The sequence below is a fragment of the Drosophila bipectinata genome, chromosome 3L (genome assembly GCF_030179905.1).
Source record: "Drosophila bipectinata strain 14024-0381.07 chromosome 3L, DbipHiC1v2, whole genome shotgun sequence".
NCBI classification, from domain to species: domain Eukaryota; kingdom Metazoa; phylum Arthropoda; class Insecta; order Diptera; family Drosophilidae; genus Drosophila; species Drosophila bipectinata.
In genome coordinates, this window is record NC_091738.1 from 5,291,383 (window position 1) to 5,308,949 (window position 17,567).

A 17,567-nucleotide genomic window follows, 5' to 3' on the forward strand; every position below is an offset into this window, starting at 1 on the left:
TGTTCAGGATACGGATGAAATGTGACTGGACTCGCCAATGATCGCAAACATTTCAAATAAACTTCCACTCTGAATGGGTTTATTATGCATCCCAGTGTGCGTCGTTTTAGCCATTATTTTGACAGAAATATGAGTGGCAGCATTAAGATAACATTTGATGGGTCAATGAGCTCTCGGATGTGGATATTCTTAAAACAAATTACACAGATCTACAAAAACTATGGTATATTCACTTCTTTGGAATGACTGTCCAATAGCCATTCATATCTTTGCACTCTGTTTTTTTTATAAAATGCCTGCAATTTGCTGCGTAATGCCAACAATTACTTACCTGGACACCTTTTGGAGCCACACACTTGCCACTTCATTATAAAATACTTAGTCATAAGCGTTGTGTCGCCCCAAACGAAACAAAGGCAGCTAAATGCATCTGTTTTTCCTCAGCCAGCCAATAGATTGAGTTACCAGGCACGTGGGGAGAGGGCTATTATAGCCACAGGGGTACTACATATAAAATATATTTCACACAGAAAGAAATACATATGTGTAATATGTAGGATAGTTTCTATGCCAATTGTTTTGTTGTATTCTGGGAGAACAAGTGTGAGAATTTCTTTATTCTATCCCCATTTTTTTTGTCAGAAGGGATATCACGTCTTTGGGTTTTGTTCTGTGCATCTGGGCAATAGATACAAATGCATCCAGAAGATAGCCTTGAATAATTCAAGCGCGTGTGACTCGCTTAGTAATTAACCCAGCACAAAAGCCGCAGGCCAGCGATGGATGAGTCGCGGCTTGGCTTGGGATTGGGATTGAGCTTGAGAGTGGAATGGGAAATGGCGACATGGGGGCATGAGGCATAAAGCTTGAGGTCTGGGGTTTGGGGCATTTGGGGGCAGGCACGTCAAGTGGCAGACACCGAATCCTCGCAGCGCGGAGCGGCGCGGCCCGGCGCTCACAGAAACACTCATGCATATATGGATACTTTTGTTCCTGTTGTTGTGTCTTCTGTCTGTCTGATTATTTTTATTTTTTTCCTTCATTTATTTGTTTGTTTTTGCCTGGGCTATGTGCTTTGTCTCTTTGTGTCATCATCGCCATCGTGATTATCCTCATTATGAGCATGTTGCGTGGAGGTGAATGCTTCCTGCAATGCCAACAGGTAGACCAAGACAAAGGCACCCAACGCCCCTCATCATCCCCCAGACCGTTCCATTTTCAATCCTCTGGCCAGACATGAACGTGGTGGGAATCGGCTGCTTCAAATGCCACTAACGCTCCGGGCAAAGCAAATAGTTACCAATAAATTGTGCTGCGAACAAACGAAGCCGTCAAATCATCCCATGAATGACTGACAAGCCCTAGCGACAATTGTTGTCTCTTACCCCAACCGTAGCTCCAGCCCCAGCTCCAGCTCCAGCCAATGCAGCACAACACAAAATGCAACAATTGCAACAAAAAGAGAGCCACGACTACAACAGAGACACGCTCTAATAAATGGTTCAATAATAAATTACCCCCCGGTTCAGGTTCAGTTTCAGGATTTGTTTCGGCATCACGTTATTTGGGCATTTGTCAAGTTCAAGCGTAACTCTCGTCTTACACTAGTCAGCAGGGTTTCAAGGGCTTACGGGCCTTAAAGACCCTAAAAACAGATGCCATAAAACAACGACATACCATTTTTGAAGCTTAGATCCTTAAGAAAGAGTATTAAAAACCCTATGCCTATGGTCTTAATAAATATGTCCAATTAGGTACCATTTTTAAAGCCTATAATTTCTGTAAAAATATTTTTATGAAGCTGAATCTCTTCTGGCGACCCAAGATAATCCTCACTTTTGTTTACGAGTGTTAGCGACACCTTGCCTGAGGGCCGCGGTTGTGAGTAGGATGTCAGATCGCGCCACCTTCGTGATTTGTGGCTTAAGGGCACATGTGCAACAATAGCAACAGCAACTGCAACAGCAATAGGCAACCAGAAACAGCAAAAGCCAAGTCGGTGGTCCCCAAAACTCCTGGTCAAATGTCCGTCTGTCCGTGTGTCCGTCTGTCCGCTTGTCCGGGCAATGTCTGGCTTTTGGCCGCCGGATTAGCATTGAAATTGACTTCGTGCTGTGCTCATTAAAATTTTACGTGCATAAAGTTTATTTCGATTTGCTCAGTCGTTGTTGTCGTCGTCCTGGGTTTGGGGTTTTAGCTTTTCCCGATTCCCGATTCCCTGAACCAAACAATTACAATTTCGTGGTCACAACTTAGAATATTTCCCAGAATTTTTCCCCCGAAACAAATATGTATTTCTGCGCTACTCGTTTTCCACTTCCTTATTGAAGCCAATCGCCCCAAAACCCTTCAAATAAAAGAAAAACAAAGTGAAATGCCCAGGCGATGGAGAAGATTCTATCGGTTACTACGGTTATTGGGGGACTTAATGTGCTTTTCTTGCCGGTTCGATGTATTAACAAGTTTACGGCCGTTTTGGAATTGATGTGGCTAACAACTTTTTCAATTACCCCAGTCCAGAGAAGAAACGGCAGAGCAGCAGTTGAGCAAACAACACGGCCACAAAGCGATCAGATCGTCATCATTGTTGTGGATACCGCTCCAGAGTATTCCTCTGCCTCCTTCACTTCCTTCATGCCCCATTGGCCGTTTGGTTATTATGCCATAAAAACTCGTTTTCAGCTGATTTAGCCGAAGTTCATGATCAGCTGTGAACTGAAAGTGGTTGATTGGAGCAGCACTTGGCTCTCGAATGCCATTCCGACCATCCACTGATCCACCGATCCAGCCATCCAGCCATTTGGTCCAGAAGAACCTCCGCCAACCGGTTTTTGCTGTTACTTGCTACTCGTGCCCCGCCAATTGCACTCGTAATTGAGAGGCCTGTGCTGATGTAACAGCAACCTGCAACCTGCAACTGGCAACTTGCAACAGTATTTTTGCTGTTTTTTTTTTGTAGGTCTTTGAAGTACCCTTAAAAACGAAACGGAACGGTCTTTGTTATCTTAAGCGACTTATTCCAATTTCAACACCCAATCCCAGGGCCAATATAAGCAACAACTTCCTGCCACAGACAGCAGCGAAAATATGTATGTATGTCTGCCCCCTCCACCAAGTGTTGCACCAAAATGCAAACTGCAATAATTTGCCTGAGGATGGCAGCGGGGGTGGTGCTGTGATGTGGGGGTGGTGGTGGTGGTGCTGAGCTTCCAAGAACATTGCAGCGGTGGCATTCCGGCCGTGCAGCCACCATGACAGCCTAGACCTGATCTATTTTTGTCTCACTCTGGGTGCCATCTCCGGGGCTCCTTCTCCTCTCCATCTCCTTGTATTTGGCGAAAAATATGCCCCACACAAGCTCAGCAGATAAATACACAGAGAGAAATGTTAGAGACATAAAATATTTTTACAAGAACTGAGATGGGAATAGGTTATAGGCTCATAGTTAAGGAAAAATAGTAGATATATATTTTCTAGTAGTGCATATTTAATATATAATATATATTTAAGAGACCTCCTCCTCCTCCGCCTCCACCCTCACACACACATACTTGCAACCACATTCACAGGCAGGGGAGCACAAACAATTTGTAGGTGTGGCCGGAATGATCCGAATCGAATGTGGCATCTGCATGGGCACGGACATGGACGCGGCGGTCTTGGCTCTGCCTGTGAATGTATCTGTGCCTCGCGTTGCATGTTGCATGTGCATGTTGGTGGTGCCGATGACGTTCCGCTGATGGCCATTCCGCGCCAGATCAAGCGGAAATGTGACGTTGACGGCAATAAATATAAAGTGAATCGCTTTGTTAGTGCAAAAGTTCAAAGCTGCGTTGTTCCTGCCACACTGCTGCACAAATATTTGGAAAGAAAGAAAGAAAACTGGGTGGGGTGTGGGAGTGCGAAATGGTGCAACTAATAATAGAAAAGTCGGAACATTTAGGATGGTAATCGATACAGGAAACATGTGGAGTAGGAAATCAATTGGAGCAGACGCATAGGAAATGGCGAAAATAGCCGATTAAACACCAGAATATATCTGGTAATAAAATGCATGCCTTGTGTGTTTATTTTGAAGCTGTTCCGGAATCTGAATTCGCTTCAAATAAATCTTTTTTGTAATTTGTAAATTCCCGTTTAAAGAAGCTTTATCTTTCTGGAAAGATCCGACATCCCCAGAGGGCATTACATAAACATTTTCTTTAAAAATTCCTCTGGACAAAGAAGCATTTTTTTTCCATTCAATTTCAAAGCCATTTTTCACCAAATAATGAATCACAAATTGAAGTTCCACCTCCTATTGGTCAACCCACAACATTAATTTTTGCAGACAAATTAAAAATTAAATAACAAACAACGAATATCAATTGTTGGCCATCGAAGATAATTTGGCCAAAAGTAACGGCAGCCCATAAAAAATGGCAAACCATCCAAAAGTTCGAGGCCGGACTTCGGGCTTACACATATGGATAATTATCCGAATGCTGGCGGCGCTTTTGACCAGGTGTGGCCCTTTTTTCCCAACAAATTAATTATTGAATGGCTTGTCTTGTCGACCTGACCAATAGGGAAAAATATTTGATACAAGCCAGCCAGTCAAATGCCAATTTAAAAATAAAAATAAAATGAAACCCAGCAGTGCCTTTTATTTTTACAGCCTTTTGTGTTGAGTTGGCTTCTAAAATTTGTTAAGAAAACAAGCCAAGTGCCTATGAGTGTGTCGAGTTGTATTTTTTTTTTATATATTTTTCTTGTTTTTGTGCAACGCCCTGTGCGCCTTTTGCATGCGTAATTTTGTTGGCTCCGACGGTGGTCCCCAGACCCGGTCGAAGTCCCAGACCCAGTCCCAGTCCTCGGATACACTCTGATATACCCACCCCAAAAAAACACTCCAAATCCAAATCCGTGTACGACTGCACCCGCATTGAATAATTGCCATAGGCTGGGCGCCACACGCCGGGACACGGCCATTCATACATCGGCAGGCCCGATGTTTCTTTTGGCCACACACAACATACCCATTGGGTATATATCTGCATATATGCTAATGCCTGGCATGTCGGCTTGATTACTCATATATATAGATATATATACCCGACCCGTCGATCCGTTGACTGCGTCGCCTGTTGATGGGTTTTTGTTTCGTTTCGTTTTGCTGCCGGTCGGTAATTTAGTTTTCAACATCAAAGGCGTGGGAATGGCAAAAAAAAAAGATATATATATATACACACAATATTGGAATGATAAATGCGCTGATCCGGGACAGGATTCAGACAAATCCTTGCCGAAATCTGTCGGCAGATTTATGACCAGGCCACTCAAAGGCCCAAAGAACCAAAAGCCAAAAGCCGCCAATGGAACGGAAATTTGTCGCCCCACAACAAATTGAAAAAAAAAACGTACTAACAAGAACCAAAAGATACATTTGTATCTTGGTTATGGTGAAATAGTTTGTACCCTTCGTTTCTGGGAAGAAATTTGCTTTCCGGTGTTGCTATTTAAGAGTTTCAGAAATTTATGGCATTCCTTTTTTCTAGTCTGGTATTTTTAAGGGTCATGTTTGTGGATGCTTTTTTCTTAAAAAACATTAAGAGCTTCCTACACCATTAAAATATATTATCAATTTGTTAGATTTTGTCTTAAATGTACCTTAAAATACAATATTGACCTTGAAAGTTTTCCGGACAGTCGTTTAAAATTTCCAAACTCCCTCTTAAGTTTTTTAAATACTTTTCGATCGTTAAATCCAAAGATCACGTGCAGTCAAGCTGCGAGGGTTGGTTTAGTGTAGGCGACATCATCTCGTAAAAAATTAAATTAAAAAAAAAAAAAGGCAACCAAAAACAACAAAAAATACGACAAAAATGACAATGACATGCGGCGTCCGAACGACGCGCGCATTTGGGTCAATGACGATGAAACTGAAACTCATTCCAATGATTTAGAACCCCCTCGGAATGGGTCCAATCCAAACGGTTTGGATCGGTGCGGATCGGGTCTGAGATGGAGACGACACACCGGCACACTGAGAATGGAACTTGAAGCTTGGAGCCGCCACCAAGTCAGAGTCAAAGCCGGGAGCAATCAGGCGGAAAATGTTACGAAAATCATTATATTAGCATGTGGCGACAGGGGTTTTATACAATATTACCTCCATGAAAGGCACTCAAAAAAAATATATGAGTTATACATATAATTTTGTATTAACCATTATAAATATATTAATATATTTTTAGTTAGAACTTCTTAAGATACATAAGATCACTAATCTCTTTAAAAAGCTTAATGGCTGTTTTAGTATTCAATCTTTCAAATATTTTTTTATTTTATTCAAAATTTTAAATATTTAATTTCTGTGCAGTTTCAAAAACATTGTGTTTTTTTGAAAAAAAGAGCGTGAGGAAGTGGTTGGGCTGTTGTCGTTGTGTGGTTCGGTTGATCGGCGATGATCATTTTGTTCAATCGATTGTAAACGATGCGTTGCGATCGTTGCTGCGGCTTTGATCAAATGACAAAATTGATCATTTTCTGTTTGAATGGATTTCGATCGGCGGCGATCGAAACCCCATCTTCTGCTCCCCATCTGATATAAAAACGACTGCCCCTCTGCGGAACGACAACAATTGATTTATGTTCGCTTCTCTCTCTTTTTGTTTGGAGTCTATCCGACTCTTTTGCTCCTTGCTGGGTGGCATGTGCAGCGGAAAAAATAAAAACAAAAATCAAAATCACCAATCGCTTTGTTACCAATAAAATATCCAAGTTTTTGTGTTGAGTCAAAAGGCGCTATAAATCAAGCCAGTGCGCACCTTTTTTCCCCTGTCTATTTTCCCCCAAAAATAGAAAAAAAAAATGAGAAAAAATGAAAACCGAATCGAAAACAAAGCCAAGTTAAAACCAAATGCAGAAAAAATCTGAACAACTGGCAAATTAGCAACATTGTGAACAACAATTAATAGGAAAACCAAAGGATTGGGTACTGGGCTCTTAAAGCTTTTTTCGGTTTTTCGGTCGCGGGACTTTAAATTCGATTTCACATTCCCGTAGGGGTGAAATCTGCGTTGAGTTTTCAAGTTTTTTTTGTTTCCAGATTTTTGTTGGCTTGGTCAAACGCTGAAGGTAATAACCAAAAATTAGCAAAAATTGCCAAAAGTTTGACTTGCATGATTTATCTATAATTTTGCATCGCCATCGCCAGGCGGTGCCTGGCTGGGTTTTTTCGCTTTTTGGGCACTTTGTTGCCACACTCGCCATCTCCGATATGGAAAACTGGCAGACAAACATGGGGGAGACCCCCGAAAACAGTCAGCAGGCATCCCAAGCATATCCCGGCTCTGACGTCGGACAGTCTAGGCCATTTTTAATACGCCAGCTTTCCCAGTCTCAGTCTCAGTCCCAAGACCCAGTCTTGGTTAGGGGCTTTGGTTTCAGTTTTTTTGAGTTTTTGGTTTCCTTTCCGCAGCTTAACACTTGCGGGTGTTGCAGCCTGCATTTTAGTTGAACGGACCAAACATGTAATCGAAGTAATAATAAAAATTTGCAAATGATTTCGTTACTCAATCTGCAATCACCGACTAACTTATCTTTCAGTCCTGGTTATGGCATCCCGGCTGGCCCCTGGCAACCCCCAATGGAGCGCTTGTGTTGCAGCTGAGCGACTCTGAGATCGCGCACGCACTTCGTCCGGCGGAGCTCTATCTCTGCATCAAATTGGGTAAGTGGGTCGCCTTCAGTGGATGGATGGATACCTATTCCACTACATAGCCCTTTCCATGCCTATGATTACCCACCCAGTAGGGGGCATGCAACCGGCAATCAAAATAATCGCTTGCCCAACTCGACTCACTTATGGGGCGGACGGCCCAGCTTGAAAGCCATTTAAATGTGTGTAGAATCGAAGAGACTTAAGTAGTACAAATTATCCAGCATATCCGACTATTTTTCAAGTATTTTAATGACTTAATTTTAACCTTGAAAAGGGGGAGACGTTTTACACGGTCGGTAAAGGCTTTTATTATGTTTTGTATTTGTTTTGGAAATTTAATTTTTAAATCAAGTCTTTTTGATGAGCACTGATGAAGTTTTATTAAATTTAAATGGTTACTAAGAGAAAAAAATTATATATTAAATTTAAATATAAATAACAAAAAAGTATATAATTAGCTTGATATTTATTATATTATTCCCCCAAAAAAATACCCGAAGGTTGCTGTTCCATATCCCGTTTTCCTTTTTTTTTAAAGAAACTGCTTGTATTTTTTTCTAAATTTTTAACAGTCTTTAAAAAATAATTAAGCTTAATATTAATCATATATTTTATTTTTTTATTTAAAACCAGAAACTTCAACTGAACCTGAAGCGGAAGACATACCGCGACTCTATGCCTTTTGGCGTTCAACTCGGCCCCAGGAGACCGTCCAGAGTCAGTGCATCGACCACGAGAATCCCCGGCAGCTGCCACTGAGTGTGCTCCAGCTGGAAATGACCACGGCGGCAGCGGCAATAATGGCGACAGATGGCGGCGAGTTGCCCCAACTGTTGCAGAATCTGCTGGTGAGCGTGGAGCGCAGCATTGAGCGTGTGTCGTTGAACGAGCTCCAGATGCAGTTGCATCCCGGCCAGGGTGAAGATCTGCTCGATGAGGCAAACAACAATAACAATAGCTGCATGGGCCTTGGCATTGCTAGTGGAATTAGCAATAATCATAGCAGCAATAATAGCAACAGCAACAGTCTGGTTGGATCACCAAAGTGTGGATTGCGTCGCAGCGACTTGATTACCAAAAACAAACTGTTCAACAACCGTTACATGCTCCGCCGACTGACCAATCGGCAGGACAGCATGAACTCGACCTCGTCGGGCAACAGCAATGTGAGCGACAGGAGCAGCAGCTCGAGTTCCAGTGGCGGCGAGGAGCTCCTTACCAACAGCATCGAGGCCAAAAAGCGTAGCAGCCACACCAGCAGCACCACCACCAACAACAACAACAACAATGAAGCTTGTGGCACGTCCACATCCCCCGCCCTGCCCCTCTTCTGTCTGGGAAACTCATTTCCGCACATCGATAGCGACGAGGAGCCGTGCGACAGCGGCAGCATGGAGAAGCACCAAAGTCTGGGTAAGCAGCAGTCTGGCGGGCACAAGCGGCGTATACGTAATATCGCATTACGCATGCGCCCCGTCAGCCGCGGGCAGTTCAAAAACCACTCAGATCTAGCTCGCTATTTGTCAGGCATTTGAAATGGCACAGAGAGAAATATTTAATAGTTTTTTCTTTTAACTCCCCCTGGAATTTGTTTAAAAATTCCTCAAATATCTTATATTTTTGCTAAAAAAAATGAGATGGCTAATTAAGATACATCTGTTGAATAACAAGCTTAACTATTTGTTGTAAATATTTGTTTATTTTTTTGCTGTGCACCTGCAACGGTTGCAACGCTCAGTTGCAACAGAGCGACCAGTCCACGGATAGCTTATCGCAATTTCTGGGCGTGATTTGTCTTATTTGTTTTGGAGCTCCGCTGCCCGGTGCTGGATCGTATGCAAATCTGTGAGCCCGAACTATTCAATTAAACGCCCCGGAGCCAAAAGTCGAGCCAACCCAAAGTGGAATTAAATCTGCGCTCATTTTGAACGGCGCTTTGATGTGGATTTTCGTGGCGGGCCAGTGGCTCCACCATTAGAGCTCTGATAACGCTCAGTTTTAGCGCTAATTTGATATATTTTCTGTTCATAAATGTTGCCCGGCACTGGATTCAATTAATCCCCAGATAGTCCACCGATAATCACAGCTGGAGCTGGGGGTTGGGATGGTCTGAATTCTATGCGAAAGTGTGCGACAGTGAAATCTTGTCCAAAATCATGGCCAACAACATGTTGCTTCTTGGAACCTATCCCAATGGGTGGCTTATTCTGAATTCTATTTTGGCTGTTCGCCAACTTCTTAATAGAGATTTCATAATTTCTGAAAGCAGCCTAATCCCATGACAACTGCGGCCATTAAATCTTTGAGCCATTCTCAATTAAGTTCAAGCCTCGAAAAGTACCACTTCTATCTATAGCCATTATTTCTTAACAGCCATTCTTTATTGGCGGCCCAAAGTGCCCCTTCAAAATGTTCCATTCAGAGAGGCAGGAGGATGAGGAGGTGGTGATCCGTCGGCAGTCGCGGCTTTAGCCATTAGCCATTAACTTGAACAACAGCGGCAAACTCAACCCACGGCATCCGGCGGCGAGACGCGGTTAGCCGCAAAATATCGTTGTCTCTGTGGCAGCGACAACGGTGCAAATGCCTTTTAATTTGTCAAAGCCTAAAATATGAAAATTAAATGAGAAACCAAAGCAATGCAATGGGAAGCCACAGTGGTTCAAGAGAGGTTTTTGGGGGCTTACTAAAATTAAGATATATTATAGAAAAGATATTGGGTTTAGAGTTTAGATATGGAAAAGGGTATTCCAACATTATAAGTATGTTTTCGAATTAGTTAACTATTTTTTAAATATTAATTTCTGTTTCATAAGGGGCTATTTAATTTCAAAAACTTGCCTTTACAAACAAATCACATTTCTATTCAACTTTGCTCCTCTACTTTACCTCTAGTTTATAGTCTGTTAGCCCTTTAAAGTTCATTTCATTTAACCAATGTGATTGACCTTTTCGAAATAGTTTTTATTGGAATTTTCCCAACTATATCCACCCACTGTTGGCTGGAATGCGTTCAACAGCTAGCTGGCCAGGGTGTGGGTGCAATTTGCAAGCGGGCATAAATCAGGCTCTCTGCCGATGCAATTTCCATGCCGCATGTGGCAACAGGTGGCCCAAGCCCGGCCCCGGAGTTCAACTATTTCGAGTGCAGAATTTCCCGAGACGCTGAAATGTGTCGCATTTATCATAGAAATATTTGTCGCATGCGAAAGTCCCCGGGGCAGTCGACAAAAATTTATGATGAACTCGTTTTCGCTTCGTTTTGCCACAAAAAGTAGCAGCAGCCACGCCCCCTTCCTAGAGAGCCGGTGTGGGCTGTTCGGCAGCATGAAATTAATCAAATGACATTATTATGCAAACGGTGCAAGATCCTGGACCAGTTTTCAAGGTTCCGTCGGGCGTTTAAAATACAATTAACCCATATTTAGACAGACTACTGGTCTCTTTTATTTTCGTGTGAGTTTTCTCGAGATTCGTTATTTCTGGTTCCCATTTATACACTGAAAAAAATCTTATTTACCTAAGGTCTTTGTATAAAATTGATTATAACTCTCATTATATTATTTTTTCCCACTGTAGAAACCTGCGAGACAGAGCTCCTCCTGCCCAGCTCGATTGGTGAGCTGCCCGAGAAATTGCTGACCAGTGGCGTCTACCTACCAGGTAAAAATCCACATACCCCATCCGCATACACATTCATTTTGGGCATCCACATCCTAGGTGACAAACTTTCCATTTTTGCCGCCGCCCGCCGCCTTGATTCTAGACTTTCACTGAACCGAAAGCCCAAATTTGCTTATAAATTGGAATCGCTTTGTAACGCCCCGCCAGCCAATTTGCCTGCAGCCATTTCCCCATCGATGGCAAAAATTGGTTAGACATAAAAAATGTTGAAGAAAATCATAAACTTGGCGCTTTTCAATTAATTCGCACACGCTTTTTCGCACATTATCGAAGTGGCCAGGCCACCCAGGGCGAACCAATTCGATCTCTATGTGTTTGTGTGTGTGATTTCCCACACCTCCAGATGGTTTTCACATCTCCCATCTCTTTGGGCTTATTTTGAATGTAATATCTTTTATTTTTATTCCAGGCACACGCACCCTCCAAGGCGACCCACTTGTGACTGTGGATGCTGCCTGTGTGGCGTCCGCCGGCCTCAATTGCTACGAACTGGCCACTCTGCTCCTCTGCTACAGCACAATTCCCGATCGCAGGTGAGTGGGGGATCTTAATCTACATAACTATATCTATACAGAGAGAGAAAAGGTTTCTTGAAATACCTTAAAGATATAAAGGTTCGATTCTTGCCTAGAGCTTGTTATTTTAGCTAAGCTTGAATTTTTTTCAGTGCCAATCTGTATCTGAATCAGAATTAGAATCAGCTTCATCGGTTTAGTGTCAAAGTAACGCATGGGAATGGGCTCAACGAGCAGCTGTGGGCAATCGCAATGGCAATGGGAATCTGGCAGAACCAAAAACCAGAACCAGTACCCGTACCAGTCGCTAGTACCTGAATCTGCATCTGCATCCGAATCAGGCATTTCAATTTGTCTGGCAATAAGTTCATAGACTTTCAGGCAGAGAGAGAGGAGCCGGTCGGGAGCCGGGGGACTAGAGCCGGGGCCCATCCATATTTACGAGCAGATATGCAAATGTGCCAGCTAGTCAGTTTGCCAAGGCAATGCATTGGCTGGCGCTGGGAACGAAGCGACAAGCTGCGTTTTAAGCCTTTAAGTCGTTTCGGTTCCCACTCCCTCAATAGACTCTACCCCTTGCTCCCCCGATTCCCTAGCCCCTGGCCCATAGTCTTCTTAGCCATTCGCCGAATGCATGTCAGTCAATTTGCCACTTTGGCTAAAAGGAAACAAGCAGCAACGGAACGGGAACATCGAACAGCACTTGCATTGTGAGCCAAGAACTTTGCCTTAGAAAATAGAACAAAAGTCTGGGCTAAAAGTCGATAAACACTGTCCAACAGGGTTGGCTATCTGGCCCAGATCTCTAAATTAATTCAAGAGCCAGCCTCAAAGTAAATACATTGAGGATTTCTTATAAAAACTAATAAAAAGAGGTCGAGTGTCATTTAACCAAAGGATAATAGATAAGTTGGTTTTAAACCGTTTGAAAGTGTATCAATAAAACCTTGTTATAATTCTAAGAAATTCCAAAATACCAAAACCAAATACCATTTAAAACGTGATTAATTTACGGGATCACGCCAAAGGTCATGGGAAATGTTGTAAAAAAAATCCATAAACTTCGAGGAACAGAGTTTTCCGTGGAGGACAGTGTAAATTAGAATTCCACTCAGGCTGGCGGGGCTGGCTCTGCTGGCACGTCTCCGAACGGCGTTCAGGGGTTCTAGAATTCTGGGGCTTCGAGGGTTTGAGGGTCCGAGGGTCTCTGTGCGGCTTCCCTTTAAAGAGCGACCGAGAGGTATGGCTTTGACAGAAGGAGACCGAGCCATAACTGCAGGCATATGAATGATTTTTTGTTTTTTTTTTTCGTCCAGACAGATTCGTGACACTTTAAAAATTTATGATGTGAACTTTTATTTTTCTATAATGGATTTTGTTAGTGTTATATACAGTTTTTTTTTTTATTTAGTTTTGGCCAAGGTTCCACACGATTCCTGGAAATATCAGAAAATCTGTGAAATCTAAATCGACATAAGAGAACACTCGTATCTGGCGGCCACTTAGAGTTGCCATGCGCGATTCCCGTTCCAGTTTCTCAGATACTCGTACCACTCCAGCTTAAGATACAACTCAAGCTCCAGCTCCAGCTGCATGTTGATGTTAATTGCTTCAATGCCAATTGGTAAAACGCGGCCAAATCGTGTAGAAAAGTCTTTGACAAACATTTGTACAGATTTGTGGTACCGGTGGCAGTTGCAGGTTCAGAGTCAGAGTCTAAAAAAAAATGATCATAAAAATTAAAATATTGAAAACCATTAAAGTAGTGACGTTTCGTTTAAGATTATACTTAATTTTAAGATTTTTTTAAGCCTTAAATATTTGATTTTTTTTTGGTGTAAGAGCTTAAGTTTTTAGTGATTTTTTTGTTGGTAGAAAATGAAATAAAAACTGGTACACCAGCAGAAGCCGTCTCATCATCATCAGTATCAGCATCTCATCCACAGTTCCCCATTCCCATTCGCATCCAGATCTCACTGACCTGACTCATGACGAGCTAGACGGACAGATGGACGGACAAACCATTGACATTATTTGCGTTTGTTTGCCGACATGTGTAAGGTATTCATTAGCTGGCTGTCCAATTCCGAATGTCAGCCAGATGGACAGCTCGAATGGCTGCGATGGCTGATGGCTGCTCACGCAAATATTAGATGTTACTCCAAGATGTTTGGCCATCGTACAGTTTTCACCACCGCGCCACCAGTGTCAACATGGCCACTCGCCTTATCCGGAGCTTACATCATTTGTCTGGGCCAAAAGGCCTGACCCCGACTGTGACTCCGACTCCTACTCCGACCCCAGTTCCTGCCTCCCTCCCCGAGTGGGGCATCTCTGATGCCAATCCACAGCCAACTACTCCCTCCTCCCTTGTGTGTGTGTGACAGCTTGCAATTAAATTTGTTTTTATGGACAGAGTTTGGCGGCCAGCACTTCTTGGAATCGGAACCTTCGACTGCGAAAGGTACAAGACTCCGGAGCCACGGAGTGCGGGCGGGTACTCCGCGTATAAATATGCATGCCCGCGCATAATACGGATATAAAAGAAAAGCTCGGGTTACACACGCTCGACCTGGGCCTAGGATTGTGCTCATATTTTAATGCGTCTTGCCCTACTAAATCGGAAAAAGAGAGAGCATTCGCGGTATTTCATAAAAACCCAAATGCATCCATCGTCACCTTAAATCTGCAAAGGTTTCCAATTATAATTACCCGTGAAGGGGTTAAAGTCATTGGCTTGAAATGCGTTTTGAAAAGTTCACAGAATATGGGTGTGAGACTTGTTTTTAAAGTTAGTTTCTTGGGAACTAAATTAAGAGAGTTTTTTTTTTGGGAAATTCGCAGTAAAAATACAGACATACATTGAGCTTAGAGGCTTGAAGGAATTTCAGAAATAAATTACAAGTTTTTTTGGCAATCATTCTCAAGTTCTTAGTTGATACAAGGTTTGTTTATAAATATCCTAACTATTTTCTTGATAGTCTTCCTTTAAGACTGTAAAGTTTCGTTGTTTAGGAATCTTTTAATTTAAAAAAAAAATCATATAATTAGCTTCTATAATTATGTGAAAATTAGGTAAGTGTATTCCCGCTTCTTGGCGGATAAATTACGGAAGAGCCCCTGGCTCATTTGAACGTGTATATAGTACAGAGTCTGCTTTAAAATTGAAATGCCAGGCGCTCTTTATAGCCGCACTGTGCGGCATCATTAGGCCGCGCGTTGCAAGGCCTGGAGGCACTGCAAACACGCCACATCAGCGGATCTCGCGGCGGAGCATTGCGTGCAATTTGCAACTGCAACAAATGCAACTGCGGCCCAGGTTGGCTGGCGGCCTAACTATGAAAACGGGGGTGGACTTGTGGCTCTGACTGCCAATTGCCATGTGAGGCCTGAGACTTGAGACCTGAGACTGAGAACCGTGAATCGAGACCTCGTCTCCGTGGCATGCGTTTACAGTTAGCTCTTTGGGCCACTTGTGGCAATGTGGCAGCGAAGCAGTGAAGAATTCCTCAACTGGCAACTATGCAAACTTTGGCTAAAGTGTTAAGACACGGCTCTCAAGCTTGGGCTTGAGCTTCTGGGGGCCTTAATGCCCACCGGCTGCCATTAGCAGCAATTTTCAATTTTTATTTACGCTGATTAAAAGTGGCTACCAACTTGTCATAGTTACGTGGCTTTGGCCCGCTGATTTACTGAAAGGTAAAGTGCTTCATCTGGTTGTGGGCTAACACGGAGACTTGGACTAAAAGCCAAGTGCAGAGGCCGCTTATTGCCAATTAAGCTGAACTTGTTTTGGGCGTAGCCCAGTTGGTGTGTTCTGCTCGCTCTTTGGCTGTCGATCCCCGATTTCCGATCGCCGATCACCGATCACCCAGTCTCAAGATATGTATTACCACCCAATCCGCCCAAGTACTGAGATTTTCAAATGATCAGAGCTGGGCAGCCCACATGGGAACCAGTTCACATTGAAATCTGAAAATAGGTGGATTTATTTAGGAGGTTTTTATAAGAGAGACTAAAGCTAGAGACTAAAGCTATTTTAGAGACTAAAGCTAGAAATTTATAATGTCATTATTAAGTATACTAATAAGAAATTCTTGGAGAAACTGGGACTTCTTAGACTTATATATTATGTCTAAGTTTACTTTATTTTAAAATATATCTAAAAACTAAAGGCTATCTTTTTCAACTAGTTCCCTTTGCCATCTCTGATCAAAAGCCAAGCCATAGTCTTTGATTTTATTTATGCGACTTGACCAAGAAGAGAAGCACCTTGGCCGGATCGAGCCACAACTCATTACTCGTTTCTCATTGCCTTTGCAGCTCCTGTCCCACCCCGGCAACACCCGGAACGACAGCAACAATCAATGGCCATAAAAGTGCAGAGCAGCAACTGCATCACCAACAGCATCACCTACAGCAGCAACATCAGCAACAGCAGCAGCAACTGCCACATCCCGCCCAACAGACATTTACAATTTTAATTGCCATCGAGAAGTCGCAGCACTTATGCGTAATCGACTTAATTTGCCAAAGTCTCAGACTATTGGCCAAACAAATTGGTAATTGTGAAATTTTGGTCGTTTGTGCCGAACCGAGTCTGCTGCAATTGTGCAACGAGCAGCAGCAACAGAAGCTGAAGAACAATAACAGTGATCGGCCGGTGAGTTTCCCATTTTACCTTTACAGTTTAGAGCATGACCTTTTCCATTTCACAAGAAGTTTACACAGAAAAAAATTGGTTCAACAAACAATAAATACATTTTTCTTAATGAGCTTGGCTTTGCAAATAAGATAGACTAATTTCTTTCTGTGTAAAAGTCAGAGGGCAGGATCAAGAGGCCAGGCAACGGGCTAACGCCCCTGCCTGATCCCCAGCCAATTAACCCTACGAACATGACCAGCCCGGTAAACAGAACTTGGCCACTAATGACATCGAATCCCCTGTTTTGCTCTGACTCTGACCCCAAACAGGAGCCCGCGTCGCCATCGCCACCATCGCCCCTGCCATCGGCGTCATCGCCATCGCCATCGCATTTGGTTAAATTCATTAGCGTGGACCAAGTCACGACAAGTGTTGCGCCATCGCAGCTCCCCTCCGGAGTGCTGCCCTCGGTGCCCGCCCTCTCGGAGCTGCCCGGCCAAAGGCATCACGACGCGGGCAAGTGGCGGGAGTTTTTCGCCCAGCTGGAGGCCTTCCAGCGCCAGTGCTCGGCGGCCGGGGGCCGTCTGGTGGCTGCCCTCAGCGACATCCGGGCCGCCGATCTCCAGGGATTGCCCACGAGGCGTCAACTCTACGGCCAGCACCGCGCCCTCAGTCGTGCCCTGATGGACTCCCAGCTCCACAGCCTGCGAAAGATGGGGGCGGGTCAACTGGTCCTCCTGCAGGAGCTGGCCCGCGGCATAACCACTGCTCCTGGCAGTCCCAGCAGCCCCAGAATATCCTCGCCAACGGCATCTCCTTCAGCCACTCCTGTGGTGGTCCTGAATCCAGATGCCGCCCTAAAGCTGCGCAAGGTGTCGCTCCTCTTCAACGAGGTGGACCGGGCTGCCCAGCGATTGGAGCAGCTAACGGAGCAGCGTCGGGAGAGACTCCGGCAGCTGACCAGACAGCGAGCTCTGGAGGATGAGATCAGTGAGGTAAGTACGCTACTATGGGAGGG

At 43.8% G+C, this 17,567-nt stretch overlaps 1 protein-coding gene across 3 annotated transcripts in view; it reads left to right on the top strand.

The window, feature by feature from the left end:
• Pura (Puratrophin-1-like) overlaps nucleotides 1–17,567 on the top strand; it is a 50,851-nt gene that overhangs the window by 20,851 nt on the left and 12,433 nt on the right. For 2 of the 3 annotated variants that reach the window (XM_070279529.1, XM_070279530.1), the window contains exons 4-10: nucleotides 7,591–7,714; nucleotides 8,339–9,118; nucleotides 11,285–11,368; nucleotides 11,426–11,578; nucleotides 11,799–11,922; nucleotides 16,228–16,567; nucleotides 16,879–17,544. In XM_070279529.1, coding sequence (XP_070135630.1) covers nucleotides 7,591–7,714; nucleotides 8,339–9,118; nucleotides 11,285–11,368; nucleotides 11,426–11,578; nucleotides 11,799–11,922; nucleotides 16,228–16,567; nucleotides 16,879–17,544 — 2,271 coding nt within the window. The remainder of the gene's footprint in view (nucleotides 1–7,590; nucleotides 7,715–8,338; nucleotides 9,119–11,284; nucleotides 11,369–11,425; nucleotides 11,579–11,798; nucleotides 11,923–16,227; nucleotides 16,568–16,878; nucleotides 17,545–17,567) is intronic. The other variant, XM_070279531.1, reaches the window with a different exon arrangement.